Source organism: Caretta caretta, chromosome 1, assembly GCF_965140235.1.
Source record: "Caretta caretta isolate rCarCar2 chromosome 1, rCarCar1.hap1, whole genome shotgun sequence".
Classification (NCBI taxonomy): domain Eukaryota; kingdom Metazoa; phylum Chordata; order Testudines; family Cheloniidae; genus Caretta; species Caretta caretta.
The window spans coordinates 232,751,081-232,772,372 of NC_134206.1; the positions used below are offsets into that span (position 1 = coordinate 232,751,081).

Here is a 21,292-nt window from a genome sequence, read left to right on the forward strand (position 1 = left end):
TGTAGTCCCGGGGTCAGCAACCTTTGGCATGTGGCCCATCAGGGTAATCCCTAGTGGATTTTTAATCCACCGCTTCCAGCAGCTCCCATTGGCCTGGAGCAGCAAACCGCAGTCACTGGGAGCCGCAATCGGCCGAACCCGCGGACACAGCAGGTAAACAAACCGGCCCGGCCCGCCAGGGGCTTTCCTTGCGCAAGGAGCAGAAAAAAATTGGGAACCACTGCTCTAGAGCGTGAAGGCATATTAGCTCAGCAGAAGGGAAAAGCTTTCACTGCCCTGTCTGCTATACTTGTCCTGTGGATACAGGGCTTAACTATTCAAGAACTTGAACACCATCAAAACACTTATTGAGGTCAATAGGAATTGAAAATGCTTAGCACCTCACAGGATCAGACATATAGAGGACATCACAGTCGGACACCTTTCATAAGCATTGAAAAACAGTTGACATTTTTAGAAGATATATTGCATTTCCAAACTGAACTTCCTAGTTATGCATAGGAAGATTCATTGCAGACATCTCTTCTTCTCGCCCGAGACGTCTATTGTGGAGATTCACCCATCAAATAATCAGTGCACATGGAGGTGGTTTAAAGGTCCCTTCAGAGTAATGATTGGTGGAAGTAATCTAATGTGATCTACCAAAAAGACTCACACCCCATAGAGATTCTTCAGTTGGAGAGGTTTTAGGTTTGAAGAAACATATTGAAAAATAGCAGGTTGTTCCTCCCCATCAAAGAAAGGCCAAATAAATAAATAAAAACAGCCAAAGAAGTCACCTCTGTGAGCTGGAGGAACTGGTATGAATGGAAGCTGTGGTCAAGGGTTAGGAGATGATGTATTGGAGCATGTTGAGAAAAACACCAATTTTGCTTCAGACTTAGTTTTAGAAAGTCACTCTCAGAAAAGCGAGACAACGTGGATGAATCCAGTTTAAATTTAACAAACTGGATGGCTTCTGTGTAATTTTGAAAATATCCTGTAGAATGCTTAAGCACGTGTAGAACTCTCTTAGTCTAAAGGATGATTTAAAAATTCTGTAGAAAGGATACACTGCTTTATGGGGCTTTTTCATAAATGATGTCGTAAGAATAACTGTTGGCCTAGAAGATTAGTCTTAAATTGGCATAAGATTTAAAAAAAAAAAAAAAAGATTAATTTTAGGCTAAGCCCACATAGGCGCCAATAGGTACTCAAGGTTTCTGGGGTGAGGGGGGGGGAGAATAATTAGGCAGATGATATATGTTTAGGAGATTAATTTTAGGTTTCTATTTCTGATAAATGTTGATCCTAAAAAGATCTCCATTTTGTTCACTATCCACAACTGTGGGTAGATTAGTTCCTCAACTTCAGCCACACTGACTTATTCAGTGCGTTTGCCCAGGTGTGGTTTAAGGAAGAGTTAGCCCTGGTCTACACTAGGACTTTAGGTCGAATTTAGCAGCGTTAAATCGATGTAAACCTGCACCCGTCCACACAATGAAGCCCTTTATTTCGACTTAAAGGGCTCTTAAAATCGATTTCCTTACTCCACCCCTGACAAGTGGATTAGCGCTTAAATCGACGTTGCCGGCTCGAATTTGGAGTACTGTGGACACAATTCGATGGTATTGGCCTCCGGGAGCTATCCCAGAGTGCTCCATTGTGACCGCTCTGGACAGCACTCTGCACTGGCCAGGTAGACAGGAAAAGAACCGCGAACTTTTGAATCTCATTTCCTGTTTGGCCAGCGTGGCAAGCTGCAGGTGACCATGCAGAGCTCATCAGCACAGGTGACCATGATGGAGTCCCAGAATCACAAAAGAGCTCCAGCATGGACCAAACGGGAGGTACGGGATCTGATCGCTGTTTGGGGAGAGGAATCCGTGCTATCAGAACTCCGTTCCAGTTTTCGAAATGCCAAAACCTTTGTGAAAATCTCCCAGGGCATGAAGGACAGAGGCCATAACAGAGACCCGAAGCAGTGCCGCGTGAAACTGAAGGAGCTGAGGCAAGCCTACCAGAAAACCAGAGAGGCGAACAGCCGCTCTGGGTCAGAGCCCCAAACATGCCTCTTCTATGATGAGCTGCATGCCATTTTAGGGGGTTCAGCCACCACTACCCCAGCCGTTTTATTTGACTCCTTCAATGGAGATGGAGGCAATACGGAAGCAGGTTTTGGGGACGAAGAAGATGATGATGAGGAGGAGGTTGTAGATAGCTCACAGCAAGCAAGCGGAGAAACCGGTTTTCCCGACAGCCAGGAACTGTTTCTCACCCTAGACCTGGAGCCAGTACCCCCGAACCCACCCAAGGCTGCCTCCTGGACCCAGCAGGCGGAGAAGGGACCTCTGGTGAGTGTACCTTTTAAAATACTATACATGGTTTAAAAGCAAGCATGTGAAAGGATTACTTTGCCCTGGCATTTGCGGTTCTTCTAGATGTAGTCCTAAAGCCTTTGCAAAAGGTTTCTGGGGAGGGCAGCCTTATTGCATCCTTCATGGTAGGACACTTTACCACTCCAGGCCAGTAACACGTACTCGGGAATCATTGTAGAACAAAGCATTGCAGTGTATGTTTGCTGGCATTCAAACAACATCCGTTCTTTATCTCTCTGTGTTATCCTCAGGAGAGTGAGATATAATTCATGGTCACCTGGTTGAAATAGAGTGCTTTTCTTCAGGGGACACTCAGAGGAGCCCATTCCTGCTGGGCTGTTTGCCTGTGGCTAAACAGAAATGTTCCCCGCTGTTAGCCACAGGGAGGGGGGAAGGTTGAGGGGGTAGTCACGCGGTGGGAGGAGGCAAAATGCGACCTTGTAACGAAAGCACATGTGCTATGTATGTAATGTTAACAGCAAGGTTTACCCTGAAAGAGTGTAGCCACTGTTTTATAAAATGTGTCTTTTTAAATACCGCTGTCCCTTTTTTTTTCTCCACCAGCTGCATGTGTTTCAATGATCACAGGATCTTCTCCTTCCCAGAGGCTAGTGAAGCTTAGAAAGAAAAAAAACCGCACTCGCGATGAAATGTTCTCCGAGCTCATGCTGTCCTCCCACACTGACAGAGCACAGACAAATGCGTGGAGGCAAATAATGTCAGAGTGCAGGAAAGCACAAAATGACCAGGAGGAGAGGTGGCGGGCTGAAGAGAGTAAGTGGCGGGCTGAAGACAGGGCTGAAGCTCAAATGTGGCAGCAGCGTGATGAGAGGAGGCAGGATTCAATGCTGAGGCTGCTGCAGGACCAAACCAGTATGCTCCAGTGTATGGTTGAGCTGCAGCAAAGGCAGCTGGAGCACAGACTGCCACTGCAGCCCCTCTGTAACCAACCGCCCTCCTCCCCAAGTTCCATAGCTTCCACATCCAGACGCCCAAGAACGCGGTGGGGGGGCCTCCGGCCAACCAGCCACTCCACCACAGAGGATTGCCCAAAAAAAAAGAAGGCTGTCATTCAATAAATTTTAAAGTTGTAAACTTTTAAAGTGCTGTGCTTAAAGTGCTGTGTGGCATTTTCCTTCCCTCCTCCACCACCCCTCCTGAGCTACCTTGGTAGTCATCCCCCTATTTGTGTGATGAATGAATAAAGAATGCATGAATGTGAAGCAACAATGACTTTATTGCCTCTGCAAGCGGTGATTGAAGGGAGGAGGGGCGGGTGGTTAGCTTACAGGGAAGTAGAGTGAACCAAGGGGCGGGGGGTTTCATCAAGGAGAAACAAACAGAACTTTCACACCGTAGCCTGGCCAGTCATGAAACTGGTTTTCAAAGCTTCTCTGATGCGTACCGCGCCCTCCTGTGCTCTTCTAACCGCCCTGGTGTCTGGCTGCGCGTAACCAGCAGCCAGGCGATTTGCCTCAACCTCCCACCCCGCCATAAACGTCTCCCCCTTACTCTCACAGATATTGTGGAGCACACAGCAAGCAGTAATAACAGTGGGAATATTGGTTTCGCTGAGGTCTAAGCGAGTCAGTAAACTGCACCAGCGCGCCTTTAAACGTCCAAATGCACATTCTACCACCATTCTGCACTTGCTCAGCCTGTAGTTGAACAGCTCCTGACTACTGTCCAGGCTGCCTGTGTACGGCTTCATGAGCCATGGCATTAAGGGGTAGGCTGGGTCCCCAAGGATACATATAGGCATTTCAACATCCCCAACAGTTATTTTCTGGTCTGGGAATAAAGTCCCTTCCTCCAGCTTTTGAAACAGACCAGAGTTCCTGAAGATGCGAGCATCATGCACCTTTCCCGGCCATCCCACATTGATGTTGGTGAAACGTCCCTTGTGATCCACCAGAGCTTGCAGCACTATTGAAAAGTACCCCTTGCGGTTTATGTACTCGGCGGCTTGGTGCTCCGGTGCCAAGATAGGGATATGGGTTCCGTCTATAGCCCCACCACAGTTAGGGAATCCCATTGCAGCAAAGCCATCCACTATGACCTGCACATTTCCCAGGGTCACTACCCTTGATATCAGCAGATCTTTGATTGCGTGGGCTACTTGCATCACAGCAGCCCCCACAGTAGATTTGCCCACTCCAAATTGATTCCCAACTGCCCGGTAGCTGTCTGGCGTTGCAAGCTTCCACAGGGCTATCGCCACTCGCTTCTCAACTGTGAGGGCTGCTCTCATCTTGGTATTCATGCGCCTCAGGGCAGGGGAAAGCAAGTCACAAAGTTCCATGAAAGTGCCCTTACGCATGCGAAAGTTTCGCAGCCACTGGGAATCGTCCCAGACCTGCAACACTATGCGGTCCCACCAGTCTGTGCTTGTTTCCCGAGCCCAGAATCGGCGTTCCACAGCATGAACCTGCCCCATTAGCACCATGATGCATGCATTGGCAGGGCCCATGCTTTCAGAGAAATCTGTGTCCATGTCCTGATCACTCACATGACCGCGCTGACGTCGCCTCCTCGCCCGGTATCGCTTTGCCAGGTTCTGGTGCTGCATATACTGCTGGATAATGCGTGTGGTGTTTAATGTGCTCCTAATTGCCAAAGTGAGCTGAGCGGCCTCCATGCTTGCCTTGGTATGGCGTCCGCACAGAAAAAAGGCGTGGAACGATTGTCTGCCGTTGCTCTGACGGAGGGAGGGGCGACTGACGACACGGCTTACAGGGTTGGCTTCAGGGAGCTAAAATCAACAAAGTGGGTGTCTTTACATCAAGGAGTATTTCAGGCAGGACTTCACGGAGGGTTCCAATAAGAAATGGTGCACCTAAGTTATCTTTCTTATTGGAACAAGGAGGTTAGCCTGGCCTCTGATTGATACATGCCTAGATTTACCTCGCTGCACCTTCTCTGTGAGTGACTGCAGTGTGACCTAGAGGAATGAGTCCCCTAGACAGGGGAGGAGGCAAATGAGTACAAAACAAATCTGGTCTATTTCTTGTTTTGACCCACTCCATCTATCTTTTACATCTTTGGCTGGCAGCAGATGGTGCAGAAGGACTGCATGCCATCCACATCTCATGGCTGCTCGGCAGAAGATGGTACAGTACGACTGCTAGCCATCCCCATCTCTTGCCTGCCTGGCAGAAGATGGTACAATACGACTGCTAGCAATCCTCATCTCTTGCCTGCCTGGCAGAAGATGGTACAGTACGACTGCTAGCAGTCCGTATCGCCTGCCCGCTCACCATAAGACGGTTCAATAGGACTGACTGCAGGACTAAAGAGAATGACCTGGTCAAGTCACTCCAAATTTAGTCCCTGCGCCCATGTCTGCCCAGGCGCTCCCAGCCGACGTGGCCAGGAGCACCTCGGACACGACGAGGACGACTACCAATCGTATTGCACCGTCTGCTGCTAGAAGGCAATGGGTTGCTGCTACTGTGCAGCAAAGCCGTACCGCGTCTGCCAGCACCCAGGAGACATAGGGTGACGGTTACCTGAGCGGGCTCCATGCTTGCCGTGGTATGGCGTCTGCACAGGTAACTCAGGAAAAAAGGCGCGAAACGATTGTCTGCCCTTGCTTTCATGGAGGGAGGGAGGGAACGGGGGGCCTGACGATATGTACCCAGAACCACCCGCGACAATGTTTTAGCCCCATCAGGCATTGGGATCTCAACCCAGAATTCCAATGGGCAGCGGAGACTGCAGGAACTGTGGGATAGCTACCCACAGTGCAACGCTCCGGAAGTCGACTCTAGCCTCGGTACTGTGGAAGCGCTCCGCCGAGTTAATGCACTTAATGCACTTAGAGCATTTTCTGTGGGGACACACACACTCGAATATATAAAACCGATTTCTAAAAAACCGACTTCTATAAATTCGACCTTATTCCGTAGTGTAGACATACCCTTAGGCTCCTTGTCTTCTACAGTTATTGTTGCTGTGTTGCTGGAATATCATCTTTGGAACAGCCTGTCTGTCCTCTACGGACTGCAACCAATTTTATTTTTAAGTAAAGAAAACAGATTTTTAGGTCTACTGACCTTTTCTTCCTCCCAGAACGCCTATAAGAACACTGACCATATGATTCCGATTTCATACAATCATAGACTGAGCATTCTGTATACTTCCTTCATGAAATTTATTGAAATAGGTATGAGCAGCTAAATAAATTCAAGCTCAAGGAATTTTAAATTGGAAGCATGCTGTTATCACTTCATACTCGCCTATTCCATCTGTACACTGTACTTGTCTGTCTTCAAGGAGAAAGTTGAAATTTGTCTTGTGCCTTGTCTTTATAAACTTGCAATTTCAAAGTTGCTACAAACAGCCAACTATTACCTTTCTCTTTACACAGAAGAATATTCTATCATCTCCCTCTTTTAAGACTGGGAAAGCAACCACTCAGAACATATAGAACACAACACAGATTATTTGTCCAGGATTTCTCAGTCAAGAATATTAGCGTTAAGATAGAACACTCACCATCATGTGCTTATAAGAACAGCCATACTGGGTCAGACTAGTCTCGCCCAGTATCCTGTCTTCCAACAGTGGCTAGTGTCAGGTGCCTCAGAGGTAAAGAGCAGAACAGGACAATTTTTGAGTGATCTGTCCTGTCAACCAGTCCCAGCTTCAGTTGAGGGACACCCAGAGCATGGAGTTTCATTCCTGACCACTTGGCTATTGGCCACTGGTGGACCTGATTCTTTTCTGAACCCAGTTATACTTTTGGCCTTCACAAATCCCTTGGCACAGGGTGACTGTGCATTGTGTAAAGAAGTACTTCCTTATGTTCTAAACCTGCTGCCTGTTCATTTCAGTCGGGTCACCTCTGCTTCTTGTTACGTGAAGGGGCAAAGGACACTTCCTTATTCAACATTCATGATTTTATAGACCCCTATCGTATGCCCCAAAGACATCTTTTCTAAGCTGACCAATCCCAGTCTTTTTAATTCCTCCTCATATGGAAGCTGGTTCATACCTCTAGTAATTTTTATTGCCCTTTTCAGTGCTTTTGCCAATTCTAATATCTTTTTGGAGATGGGGGGACCAGAACCGCATGCAGTATTCAAGGTGTGGGCATAACATGGGTTTATATAGTGGCATTATGATATTTTCGGTCTTATCTATCCCTCTCCTAATGGTTCCTAACATTCTTTTAGCTTTTTTGACGGCTGCTGCACATCGAGCGATCCATGATAACATCAAGATCTCTTTGAGTAGCAGCAGCTAATTAGGTTTTCCAATGTGCCTTACTTTGGGCAACAAAACGGCAGATGAAATTCAATCACCCAGTTTTGCAAGATCCCTTTGTAAGTCTTCAGAGTCAGCTTTGGACTTAACTATCTTGAATAATTTTGTTCATCTGCAAACTTTGCCACCTCACTGTTTACCCCTTTTCCAGATCATTTAAGAATATGTTGAACAGCAGTGGTTCTAGTACAAATCCTTGGGTGACCCTACTATTTACCCTTCCGCACTCTGAAAACTGAGCACTTATTCCTACCCTTTGTTTCCTTTTCACCAGTTACTGACCATGAGAGGACCTTCCCTCTTATCCCATGACTGTTTACTTTGCTTAAGAGCCTTTGGGGGTGGGGCCTTGTCAAAGGCTTTTGTTAAAATCCATGTACACTATATTAACTGGATCACCCTTATACACGTGCTTGTTAACACTGTCAAAGAATTCTAGCAACAGGTTTGTGGAAGGCAAGATGCTAATATCAGGTATAGTATTTCTTTCCCCTTCCTTTACCTCAGCTTATCTTTCTGCAGTTATACAGACCAGAGTAGTGTCTTTTGAGGACATATATAATACAGATTTAAAGTCTGATAGGAGAGCAAACAGTCTCTAAAGGAAAATGTTTACTGAATCTATACATGAATACATAATTGTACTTACAACCCTTGAAACAACTGTCTGTTAGAATTATTGTCAATTTTCACAGCACTTTTGGGGATACTTCCTCCTGACAGGTTTTGTACTTGTTGTTATCATCACTAGTTCAAATGCAAAAATATAATTATGTGCATGTACATAGATTCCTCCTGGAGAAGAGCCCCAAAGGAGTGATTTACCCTTTTCAGGCTCTATAGAAGTATCCAAGCTTTCTGTGAGGCATGCAGGCTCCTTAAAGTCTGGGAAACAAGGGATAGTCTCCCAGCTTCCTTCAAACATCCCCCAAGTCCTTGCAATGATAGTCTGCAATTTGCAAAGCCCGCAGCAAGTTCTAGTCTGCTGCTGCAGTTAAAAGAGGAATCCTGCACTCTAAATTCAAGAAAGGAGTACAGTCTAGGACCACAGTCCTTACAACAAACCCTTCTAGTCCTTGTGCTGTGCCATACCTGATTCTTTTAAGTCTGATTCCTCCTCTTTAACAACTCCTCCCTCTCCCCTTGGTTCCATTCTCAAAAGAGAAACTCCAAGTGTGTCCTGCTAGGCATATGGAAGTCACTTAAGTGGCTTCGAACAGCTAGAGCACACCTAGTGCCTTCCACATCCAATTTCTGTATTATTCTGGCCCATCCTGCAACCACCCTACCCAACTCCAACAAGCCCCCAAAAACAAAAGGCAAAAATTATGTATCCTCCCCCACTCTTTTTCCACTTATTGACACCACTAAATGCTGCAATGCCAGCACGTGGGTTGCACTTGCACCATAAAAATCCCTCTATTTACAATTATAAATCATTTGCCAGTTAATACAATATATAACACAAACAGGAATTTCTTAAGCGCTATGTGCAGCATGTTATAGCACATTACAAGCAATTTTCAGACTTGGCTTGATTTTTAAATCTCAGTAAGATCTGATAAGCAAGTTTTGAAGAAACTCAAACTGGGAAGAGAAGCAGACCGACAAACCTAGGCCTTGATCCTGCAATTGGATCTGGGAGGGTAGACTGCTTGCTTACATGAAGCACCACTGGAATCGGATTGATTTTGTTTGCAGATTGGGGGAGGGGGTGAGTTTCATCTAGGTGGATCCAGTTGTAGGATTGGGGCCCAAGTCACCAGCCAGTATTTTTTTTCCTTCTGGCCCCCAAACTGTGTGTTATGCATTAGCTCCCAACAACACTTGATACGAAGGCTCAAAAATCCCTTTGTGAAGCCAGCCCTGTCACTTTAGGCACCTAAATCCCAGAATCAGGTCGCATTGGAATTAGTGAATCCCACTCAGCGGCCACCAAACCCTGTAGGCACCTAAACTCACTCGAAGCTTGAGTTCCAAAAGGTCTCTGTTTCTGACTCTGAGCACGCACACTGCCACCTCCCTCTAGATAGCTGAGCACCTAAGCCCCACAGCCATAGACAAGCTGGGAGAAGAGAGGCATCCCTCTGCCTAACGTGCTTGCAGGCCCAATCCAGTCAGCATTTTCAGAGGCCACTTACCAGACCAGGCCATGCACGAGGGCTCACACAAGACAGCTTAGGGGTGCGAGGAGGACAACCTCCCTCCTTACTTCTAGCCCAGTGGTTTGGGTACTCACCTGGGATGTGGGAGACACCCCCACCTCCCACTTCAAGTCCACTCTCCAGAGTCATTGGGCCAGAAAGAGAGCCTGAGAATGACTCTGTAGGCTGGTGGTTAGAGCGCTCAGCCAGGAGGTGGGTGACTCAGGGTTGAGTTCACCTGTTCCAGCAATACTTTAAATAGCCACAGCAGAACAGCTTCAACAGAAGAGACTGAGAGAGCCCCACATGAGACTATCAGTGATGAGGGTACTCATCTGAGAGGTGCATATCCCTGTTCAAATCCCCCACCACCCCACTGAGGAAAGAAGGGACCTGAACTGGGAGTCTCTCACATCTCAGGTGAGTCTCCAGTACACTGAGCTGGGGGGGCTGAGGGAGGTTGTCCTCCCTGCCCCTGCAAAACAAAACAAATGCAGCCTAACTCCAAGGGAGGGTTTGCAGCTGAGAATCCCAAGCAGAGGGAGGTGTCCCCCTGCAGCTCAGATTTAGGCACCTATTTCCATGAAAGAACCAGGGCTTAGGACTCAGCCCTCTCCTTGGCATCCCTCATTGGCTAGCTTACTCAGGGAGCCACCTGGCTGGCTTTTGTGACCCCTATCTCCCTCCATTCCTTCCTGGACCAAGGTGCCAAACTCAGGCTTTGTGAATCCCAGTGGTTTTCTAGGCACCTGAGAGTTAAGTGTGGCAATGCTTAGCGTCCTCACACCTACCTTACACTTGGAGCTAGATTCGCAGAGGAAAACTGCGGTCTCAGGCAGGCTGTCATAACTTTGTGTAATTTATTTAAATAGCTGTACATTGAATGCTCTTAAGAAGGAGATTATGAAATTCCAGTCAATAACAAAAGGTATAAAGATATTACTATGTGCTATGGCATCAGGTTAGGGTGACCAGACAGCAAGTGTAAAAAATTGAAACAGGGGTGGGAGTGTAATAGGTGCCTACATAAGAAAAAGCTCCCAAAATCAGGACTGTCCCTACATCTGGTCACCCTACATCAAGTAGCCCTTAATTTTGTTCATTTGGGCAAAGTTACACTGAGGGGTTCAGGACACCGAACCCAGACCAACTCTGAAATGAAGTATTTTCAGTCCTGATCTGGGCTCAAGCCACAACATTTGGCTTCTGGTTTGTATTTTCATATTTGAGGATATTGGGATTTGGTTCAGTCCCTGATATAATTATTTGTTTAGTCAGTCAACATACCCTAAAAGGACTAGTTTTAAAAGTGGCCTCAACTTGACTTCTAAACTTTTTACTTACAATTTGCTAGAGGGGTCCAATTTCTTAGTGTGTCTTAAAAAAAAGAAGAGAATCAGATTTTGGTGTACTTGATCAGCACAAATGATTGCACAAATCAAGTGCCTGTATGCACATTCTAAAACATTCACATACAGAACTGATAGCACGGATTTAGAGGTGGTGATTTAGGGCAGCCTTCAGTAATCCAAATTCTGACACCCTCACAGGCCATACACTTTCTGCCTGGAGGAGGTCAGGCCTAAACAGATGGAGAGGAAGCATGAGATTCAGGTTCTATTCCTGAAAAGTGTGACTTTAGGCAAGTCATCTCTCCCTACCTCAGGTTGCTCAGCTGTGAAATGGGAATAGGAGAAGGGGCACCACTGCCTCCCAAGCAGCCCCTTGTGGTGGAATGTGTCTCTGCAGTGGCCTGCCTCACTTACCCCTCAATGAGGCCATTTTAACAGCCCAGTCAAGGAGAAGCCAAACACTCTATAGCAGTATCTCTCCCTTTAGTAAAGCCTCCCAAAAGGAGCACTTGTACAATCGTTTAAAGACTCTTACCTTGGAGCCCAGATAAAATGGAAATGTCCCAACACAAGAGTTTCTGGATTCCAGCAACTCCTTCCGCTGTAACGTCTCAGGCTTCTCTGCTGCCTGGAGAGCCCTACAGTCTTTCCCATGTGTGCTCAGGGTCTCTTCAAGACCTCTTTACGTAGGAAGTTCTGTAATCCTTTCTCTCTCTGACTTACAGATACCGCATCTGCCTAGTTCAGGCTTGCTAGAATTTCCCCTTCCTCCAGAGCTTCCTTTCTCCTCAGCAGCCTGCTGAGCTTAAGGCTCTATTTGGATCATCGTTAGCCTCCATTCCCTGGCCCTTCTCTCTACCTGGAGCCAGGCCAGTTCCTGCTGCAGCCCGATCAACTGATCAATATTTTTCTTCTATAAGGTGCTGACCTCCGGCAATTCTTGTTGGCACTTTTCAAGCTGCTCCCACTGGCCTTGGGGCTGGTTAAGAACTTCCTCTCCTCGCCCCTTCACTCTCCTTACTCAAGCTTCCAGCCCTTAATTCCTTTCCCACTTGATCTCCCTGTCCTGGGCTGTTCTATTTTCTGTGGCATGAGGAGTGAAAACCACCCAGTCTCACCCCAGAATAATTGGCCAGGGCAGATAGTTGGCCACCTTGGTGCACATCTGACCTCCCCAGCCCTGGAATCCCAGCTCAACTTCTTCCATGGGGTAGATGTGGCTCTTGCCACATACCAGAAGATTTTGGTATACCTTGTTCACCCTTGCCCCAGTTTCCCAGACATAGGTACACCCATAACCTGACTTCACCAGTCCCTTGACCATCGCTTCTCCCAACCTAACTGGTTCCATATACAGCTCAGCCCCCCTAACTTTCTGAGTGGACTCACAGCCCCTTTTGCAGCTGTGGTAATAGGCTAGATAATCATGCTCCATGACTGGACGTCCTGATCTAATATGCTCAGGCTGGCCACTCCTGAAGCACACCTGCGGGCTCCCCAGCCACTCCCATGAGTGTTGCCACTAGATTAGGGGACTATCTCGACCCCCAATAGCTCTTGTGTATGCCCCAGTTTCTGGTCTTTCCCCCTTGAGAGCTTCCCTGGGCCACCCCCCATTGGGCCTCTGTAAATTTATGATGTCGTGTAGGCTGCTTGTCTCCCTCCAGCATCCAAGGTGGCCTCTTCCCATTCAACAGCTTCCTCTACTGAGGCTGGCTGAAAGTGCCTTACCCAGCTTTGGGTTCCCATGAGCAGAATCTTTAGGAACTACTCCAGGACAGTTTGGTCCTGGATACTACTCAGAAAGCTGGCCTCGGGGCAGAGCCACCAATCCACAAATACTGTAATGTCCGAGAGTCCCTCACAGAAACCATTTCACATAAAGTCAGTGTCTATATGCCGCTAGAGTCAGTCCCAATCAGTCCAGCATGACCATCTTCACCACTGGCGAGGAACTTGCCTGTTCATTGCTTACTGCTTGGTAAGTGTCTTGCCACTTGGTAAGCATCTCGCCTGTCAGGAACGGTGCTACGCAGGCTACCCAGGTCAATTCTTCCCATCCCACAGTACTTGCCACTCTCTGATGTCCAGAGAAAGGTTTGGAGTTGTCCTCCCAATTTCACCAGGCCTGGGATCAGCAGGCCCAAATCTCATTATAAAGAAAGTTGCCAGACATCCCTTGGCCCGACTGCTTTTGTAACCACTCTTGTTGGAAGTTGGCCTCTTGCCACCTCTGCTGAGCAGCAATTTGTGCCTCCTACTGTTTCTGCAGGGTCTTCATCAACTGCATGATCAGAGCCTCGGTCTGCCGCTCCTGTCCTTTGTTGCCACTGGATTGTCTATTGCTGCCCTGTTATTAACAGGCAGATCACCTCCTCCATTTTCCCCTTAGTCACCCAAATGTGGTGTGGGTCAGGCACTATTACGAGTTCAACTTTCTTTTCACTGGGCAGCAAACTATACTCTCTCTAGTATCAGGGGCTGATTGAGTTGCTCACATTCTCCACCATGTGACATAACAGGGCTTCTTCCCAGCTTCCAATCAGACACTGCCATGCCCAGTCTCCTTTAAGTTGTTTTGTTGTCCATACACAAGCAAACAGACAGACAGTCCCTCAGCTCACCCTTAGTCCTAGGGTTTCACGGTCTCCCCTCCCAAGGGTCTCTGGTGATCCTGCTTCTTGCAGCCTCTCAATCCCAGCCAATCCTTATTCAGTGAGCTCTGTTACTCTTCTGGAACAGCTGCTCCAGGACAACCTTCCTAAGCATCTGGTCCCTTGCTTCAGGGACCTGCCACATGTATTAGTTTCACTCTTCTATGGTCCCAGGTAGAGCCTGTCTCAATAACTCCCTTTCTTCCTGTCCTCTGACAGGCCTTTGCAGTCCCATCCCCTTTGATCAGCTTCACTGGCCACAACTACTCTGACACAGCAGAACTGGACCACCTCTGCTTGCAGGGGTTAGCTACCCTGTGATAGGGATAATAGTGCTTCTTACCAAGTATGTGCAAGGACTTAATTGATGAATATTTGTAAAGAGCTTTGAGATCCTTAGATGCAAGGTGCTATAGAAGTGCAAAATATTAATAAGAGTGAGGAAATACTGCAAGGAGGGAAAGAAGAAATGGACAGTGGAATTCTTATCTTTAGGGCAAGGCCCATCTTCCCCCCTCCTCTCCACCCCCCAAAATTGGAAGATGGTGAGATGAGCAACTCAGATAGTGGTTGCACTGGTGGAATTTAATATACTTTTAAGTAGTGTTATCAGTAGCTGATGGACTGTTTATAGACGTCTTTCTAGAAAAGAGGATCTACACATCAGCCAGAAGCTATGGGCTTGGTACAGATTCTATGGCTTGCATTATGCAGGAGGTCAGACTAGATGGTTATAATGGTCTGAAAATCTATTAACTGTATTTTTAAGAGTTTGTCCAGGGTGCCCCATTTGGGATGAGCGCTCTTAGGTACTGAAAGCCAATCTAAATAAGGAAAACTACAAACTGATCTGGAAATTTACAGAGTACAAGCAGTCTTGCAAAATTGTCTGTGGTTCCTGGCTCTGGATGGGTTGGAAATATGACAAGACTAGCCTCTCATGTTAATATGATACTTCTGCTTCCGGGCTTAGCTGAAAGCAGGAGGTGGAGGAATTAATGAGAATGGAAAAAGAGAAACTAAAGCAAAACCGAATCAAGCTTGTTTTAGACTTGAAACAAATAAATAGATTCAATAGGGACCATTATGATTATTTAGTCTGACCTCCTGTATATCAGAGGCCAAAGAACCTCACCTCATCCTTCTGCATCAAGCCCATAACTTCTGTTTGAGCTATAGCCTAGGTTTCCAAAAAGACATCCAGGTAGGATTTAAAGACTGAGTGACAAAGAATCCACCACATCCCTAGGTAAATTCAGGTTTGGTTCAAACAAAGTTCCAGTCCAGATGCTGTACCTACTTAAGCATTATGGTGTGCCAGACCACCACGTATCATAAGGAGGTCCCTGGCACTCTGCACATTTTTAGCTGACTGAGAACTCCCTTTCAACTAAAGGTTCAGAAACAGAGCCTCTCAATTCAACAGATCATCTGGCAGAGCTCCTGTGTCCTTTCCAATGAGTTTGATTTTGGAGACTTATCTCCAAGTTACATAAATTATGATGGGGAGGAATAAAATGTCTTCCATATTTACAATACATGGCCTACACAATCAGATATTGCAGTAATTTGGCTCATAAGGATCTAGATACATAGACATTTCCTAGTGGTTAGAGCAGTCCTATTCCCTACTCAACTACTGGCTGCATGACCTTCAGACAGTCACTTCACCTCCCCCATCTATGAAACAGGGAAAATTATATTGCCCCACCTTTGTCACTGCATGGAGATTCTCACCCCCATCCATGAAATGTTCAAAACCCATATGCGGTCTCTGGAAGGAGGCAAACAAAAGGCCTGCTCTAAAGCCTATTGAAGTCTTTCCATTGGCTCTGCTGAGCTCTGGAATAGCACCATAACGAGCTGAGCATTTAGCTCAGAAGTATTGTTATTGCATGAAGAGGCAAACAGGACTGGATCATAAGTGATGGTGCCACAATACAAAAACAAGGACTAGTCTGCTTATTCAGAACTTGAAGCAGCTGGCTAGTACAGTTTACAGCTCTTACCTGGAGAGTCTATTCCTTGAATAAAGATATTATGGTCTTTAAGGAGGCAGAGATTTATTGCTCTCTCTAATGGGATGTGCTAAACCAGAGTATCCCAGCTATAAAGGCAGCAGCAGCTGAGTTGCAGCTCGTAACAAAGCTATAGATCAAGGTCCAGAGTCTCCTCTCAGAAACACAGGCCCAGCTCCCATTGAAGCCAGCGATAGCTGCCTGCGCACACACCTGAAGGGAGAAATTATCCCAAAAATCAGGGGAGCAGGTTTTCAGGCTATAGCTTCATACTGCAAACGTGGTTGTGAGGGACATAAGAATCCTTGATGATAATTGGATTCTCTGGATCAAAGTATGCCAGCCAGCATGTGTTTGATACAAGAGCTAAGTCTGAGCCCCACTGAGGAAGTTGCAGCCCCTGCAGTCCTGAGGGGGGGGGTAGGGGAGAGGGGGCAAGCATCCTAGATTTTACCTAGCTGAGGTAAAATCTGTTCAGTGCTGTCTGACCACCACCCCCTCGTCCGTCTTTACACTCTTGCTTCTAAAAGGTTTATCCCCAAGAACGAGAAAGTCAGTCAGACTGAAAAAGAGAGTCCAAGTGAACATACAGTTACAATTACCTGAGGTCTGGCCTTCTTCAAAGTACGTTTAGCAAAAAGTAGCACTCTGTACCCATACCCTTCCTCCACACATAGCAGTGCTGAGACTCCAGAAACTTGTGTTTCATATCCTGCCACCCATCCTTATACAATGAAGACCCCAGGCTTTGCCCATGTCTCAGCCTTGACCTACAGGGACCATCTCAAGGGAACACAGCTACGCTCTCACCCCCAAGCTTAAGCAGGACGTGGGTCTCTCTGCTGAAACAGCCAACAAAGTTATTAGTTGTGATGGGTTTAAGTGATGCCTTCTGAGAACTGGACTGAGACCATCAAAATCAGTTCAGGGGGATCATCAGATAGTCATTAGATGCCAAGAGCTTTCAGATACTATTAACATGGGCTGGTGACCTGGATGCAACAGGTTTGTTATATTTTTCAACATCCCCCTGAGTCTTCCAGTCCCTTGTTATTTGTATGTATTAGTGAGTTCCTCACACCCCCATCCATGAAGTGTTCAAAACCCATATGCACTCTCTGGAGGGAGGCAAACAAAAGGCCTGCTCTAAAGCCTATTGAAGTCTTTCCATTGACTCTGCTGAGCTCTGGAATAGCACCATAACGAGCTGAGCATTTAGCAGTGAGAGTTCTGCCACGGAACTCCTATGATGTGACACTCACACCGGTAATGGCTTCAGGCCTCTTTTGTGGATGGCATCTGCAGACCTAAGAGTTCTGATGCCATTTACTTTTGACCTAAGGAAGCTCAGTGCAGAATGCAGCCTTTGATTTTTCACTGAAGTCCCTGCTACGTTTTTGTCCTGTTTTACAGTGGACTGAATGAGGCAAAAGGAGGTCAAGTGATTTGCTTAGAGTCACCTGGTGAGAGAGAGAGACTCATCCTGCCTCCCAAGCCTTTTTTCATCACCCAAGGCTACCTATTGAATAAGTAGAGCCCTGCAGGAAACATGCTGTATTGGCTAAGACTAGATCAAGTACTTGGCACATTGCATTTGTGAATATCAAATAATGAACTGGCACACAGGAATCATTCACAGGGTGGTGAAACTGGCTTCAGGAACAGCTCCTTCCCTGCCCACATCTCCCCCCTCCACATCCCTTCCCTCTGGGACTGCCTGATAAGCAGCTCATTGCTAAGTGGCGGGCTGGGCTATTAAGGGCAAGTCAACTCTTATTACAATAAGAGCTTGCACTTCAAAACTCTTCCCTTCTAAGGATCCCAAGTCTTTCACAACAGTATTATCACCATTTTACAGATGGGAAACTGAGAAAGGCACAGATCAATAAGGCTGACTAGCCCAAGCTCATGAAGGTCCTGATTCTGCCCCCTTATCCATGTGGAGGAGTACTTTATAATGTACGCAGTCCCAATAGACACTGCATGAATGTGGCAGATTCAAGGATAGAAATGAGGGCCTCAGCAACCTCCACTGTGGTCTAACCATTAGACAACATTGCCTCCCAGCTCAAGATTGAGTTGTGATATCACAGCAGGCAGATGAATGCTAACATCATGCTAAGTGGAGGGAAGGGCCATAAACACTCTGCTACAAAACTATGTTTGGAAGCTGTATTTCAGTGTCCACATGGGTACCGAGGCAATGTGTCTTCTATTTTAAGCTCCTACAAGTCAGTAAAACTGTACATTTGATTCTACCTATAAAGTAAACCTATGGTAGATGCGAGCTACCTTGAAAAGCACACCACTTTTGTTCAGACTGCCCCTCATGCAGCATGCATTGGTGAAGCCATAATCTTTGGCAAGATGCAGCAGGACTGTCCCCAAAAAATTGTCAAAGAGCTAGAATTGCTCATTTCTCTTGCACTCTTTCACACGGATACCATTTGGAAAGTAGCAATATTGTGATTGTTACCATGTGATGGCTGTTGGGGGCAGAATTGAGTTGAGTGCAATGGTCTAAGTTCATTTCCTAGGCCAGGGAGAGATCACAATGCCCTTACACTGACTTGTACCTTATTCCACAAGGTAGTCCCATTGACATTTGTGGGACTACTTGCAGAATAAGGCCCTACCTTTCCATTGCAAGTAAGGATATAAGACTCCGCCCCATGTGATTTCTACATTAACCACCACCAGCACAGCTGGCGCTAATTGTTGCCATTTTCAGCAGTATTGGCAGGAAGAGAGAGGATTCAACAGGCCATGGAAACTTAATTACCTTCTCATGCCTGGAGAAGATCCCTTCTATTAGGGCTGAAGCACTGACCATGCAATGGGGAGAAGCTACTGCAGCCACCGCTAATGCTGCATTAATTGCTTTTTAAAATAGAACGCTACTAGTATAAGCTCTAGGGTCTGCATTTTACTAAAAACCCCCCACACAATACAGTAATTAGTTGTAACTCTTGACCTGGCTCTGATCTGTGAACTGTATATTTTAAAGAATTTGAGTAAGTTACCTTTAGCCTCTTACAGTTGGTATGGCAACTTCCACCTTCTCTGTATGTAAATATCTATCTTCTTACTATATGTTTCATTCTATGCACCCGATGAAGTGAGCTGTAGCCCATGAAAGCTCATGCTCCAATAAATTGGTTAGTCTCTAAGGTGCCATAAGTACTCCTGTTCTTTTTACCTTTTCCCGTTATCCTTAGATTAGGAATTTCAGTATTGGCAGGGTCATGCCATTATGCCTGTTCTTTTATGATATCCACCGTACCGACTATATTCATGATTCTGCTCTCATTTACTACAGGTTTGATCCTGCACTACTGTCAATGGCAAGTCTCCCATTGACTTCACAGCAAAAGTCAGTGGAATTATAGCCACGTAGAGCCTGTATGAGTGTTTGCAGAATCGGGCCCAACATCTGCAGTTACAAGCATAAATTGCCATCCATGCCCATTCATTTGAGCTGTCAGGGAGCCCTCAAACTTTGTGGAAGCTGCTAGCACCAGTCCCCATAGGATAGTCTGTTTATAAAACTTAAGAAGCAAAGTCAAGAATTGTTGTTTATTGGATCCAAGTTCTGCTATAACTGTTTGTTTTATCACAGCATCCACTAGCTGTGCTTCAGAGAGTGGTACAAGCTGTATGTAACTTGAAACAATGACAACGAAGAAAAGGGCAAGGATTCGGTTCTTAAACTGAACTGAATTTGACTAAGGTGGGTAAATATGAAGTACCCATCCTTGTAGAAAAGGAATGTGTACTTAATGGATTGCATTTGCAAGGAAAGGGAAATCAGCTTAACAATGATAAATTCTTCCCCAAAGATATTAATTGAAAATGATAAATTCTTCCCCAATAGCATAAACACTATTTTATTTGGTAAAATATATATTTTAAAATCTCGGACAACCCTGTGAGCAATTTAAAGGCAAATTTCCTCTTTGAGCACAAACTCAGAAGGAATAAGACCCCCCAAGTCTGGTGGGCAAAGCATCATGGACCACAGATACCATTTGCCCATGATCAGTGCGTAGACACCACTTAGCAGTTTCACTTTGCACTACAGCCAAACAGTATTGCCAACCCCACACATTCACAATCATAACGCAGGCCACCCAAGACTCAAGATATATTTTTAGAGTTGCAGCAACATAAGCCAACAAAATGTGGGGATCTTTTTATTTCCCTCCTGGGGTGTTGGAGTCAGGGTTCATGTTTTCAGTCTTTACTCTGCAAGCAGGAGGGCTAGAAGTTGCCTTTAAAGGAAAAGGAAGCCGAGGATCTCAGGTAATAAGAGTTTCAGCAGCAGGTGGAATCAGCTAAGAAAACTCATCAAAAGCTGCAGCCATTGGCAAAACTGGCAAATGCAGGTAAACTAGATGTAAGCTCTTCGCGAGAGGGAGTGTCTCTTTCAGTGTGTTCATATAGTACCTAGTGCAGTGGGGTCCTGATCTCAGTTGAAGCCTCTAGGTGCTACTGTAAAAATTATATTTTTTCCCTTGTGGTAGTGTTCGAAGGCCCCAGTCAAGACCACTGGCCATGCACAGGAAGACTGCAAGCTCTTTTGGGCAGGACTATCTAAATAAGACAGAGGGAAATGTATTTTTCTCCACTGCCACCAATTTGCGTGGGAAGTAAGCACACACGTGTCCACTCCCATCAAGACTCTCCCCAGATCCTTTGGGGGTATAGGTGCTCCCCCTCATCATAGTGCTTGTCAGGCAACAGTCCTTTAAGACAGCATCAATCTTTTCTGTCTAGTCAGCCACTGCTGCTGGCCCTGCCCTAGTGAATGAACCTACTTGAACAGGGGGGTGAGACTTAACACTATGAAGGTAAGAATGGCCATACTGGATCAGATCAGTGGTCTATCTAGCCCAGTATCCAGTGCTAGATGCTTCACAGAGAATTAACAGAACAGGGCAATTATCGAGTGATCCATCCCATTGTCCACTCCCAGCTTCTGGCAGTTGGAGGCTAGGGACACTCAAAGCACGGGGTTGCATCCTTGACCATCTTGGCTAATAGCCATTGATGCACCTATCCTCCATGGACTTCTCTAATTCTTTTTGGAACCCATTTGTACTTTTGCCATTGACTAATGGCAATGAGTTAAACAGGTTGACTGTATGTTTTAAACCTGATGCCTATTAATTTTATTGAGTGGTCCCTAGTTCTTGTGTTATGCGAAGGGGTATATGATGACACTTCCTTATTCTCTTTCTCCACACCAGTCATGATTTTATAAGCTTCAATCATAACCTCCTTTGTCATCTCTTTTCTAAGTTGACCAGTCACAGTCTTCTTACTCTCCCCTCATATGGAAGCTGTTCCATACCCCTAATCATTTGTGTTTTCCTTCTCTGTACCTTTTCCAATTCTGACACCTCTTTCTTAAGAGGTGGCAACCAGAACTGCATGCACTATTCAAGGTGTGGGTATACCATGGATTTATGAAGTGGCAAAAAAAAAAAAAGTTTTTAT

General features: G+C 46.1%; 2 protein-coding genes across 3 annotated transcripts in view; both read left to right on the plus strand.

The window, feature by feature from the left end:
• The window catches only part of ITPR2 (inositol 1,4,5-trisphosphate receptor type 2), a 401,023-nt gene that overhangs the window by 344,001 nt on the left and 35,730 nt on the right, over positions 1 to 21,292 (plus strand). The gene's annotated exons all lie outside the window — the stretch shown is intronic.
• LOC142069657 (myb/SANT-like DNA-binding domain-containing protein 7) lies at positions 1,261 to 3,317 on the plus strand. Its single transcript, XM_075121588.1, has 2 exons — positions 1,261 to 2,333; positions 2,922 to 3,317. The coding sequence occupies exons 1-2, from the start codon at positions 1,752 to 1,754 to the stop codon at positions 2,937 to 2,939; spliced, it is 600 nt and encodes a 199-aa protein (XP_074977689.1). The 5' UTR covers positions 1,261 to 1,751; the 3' UTR covers positions 2,940 to 3,317.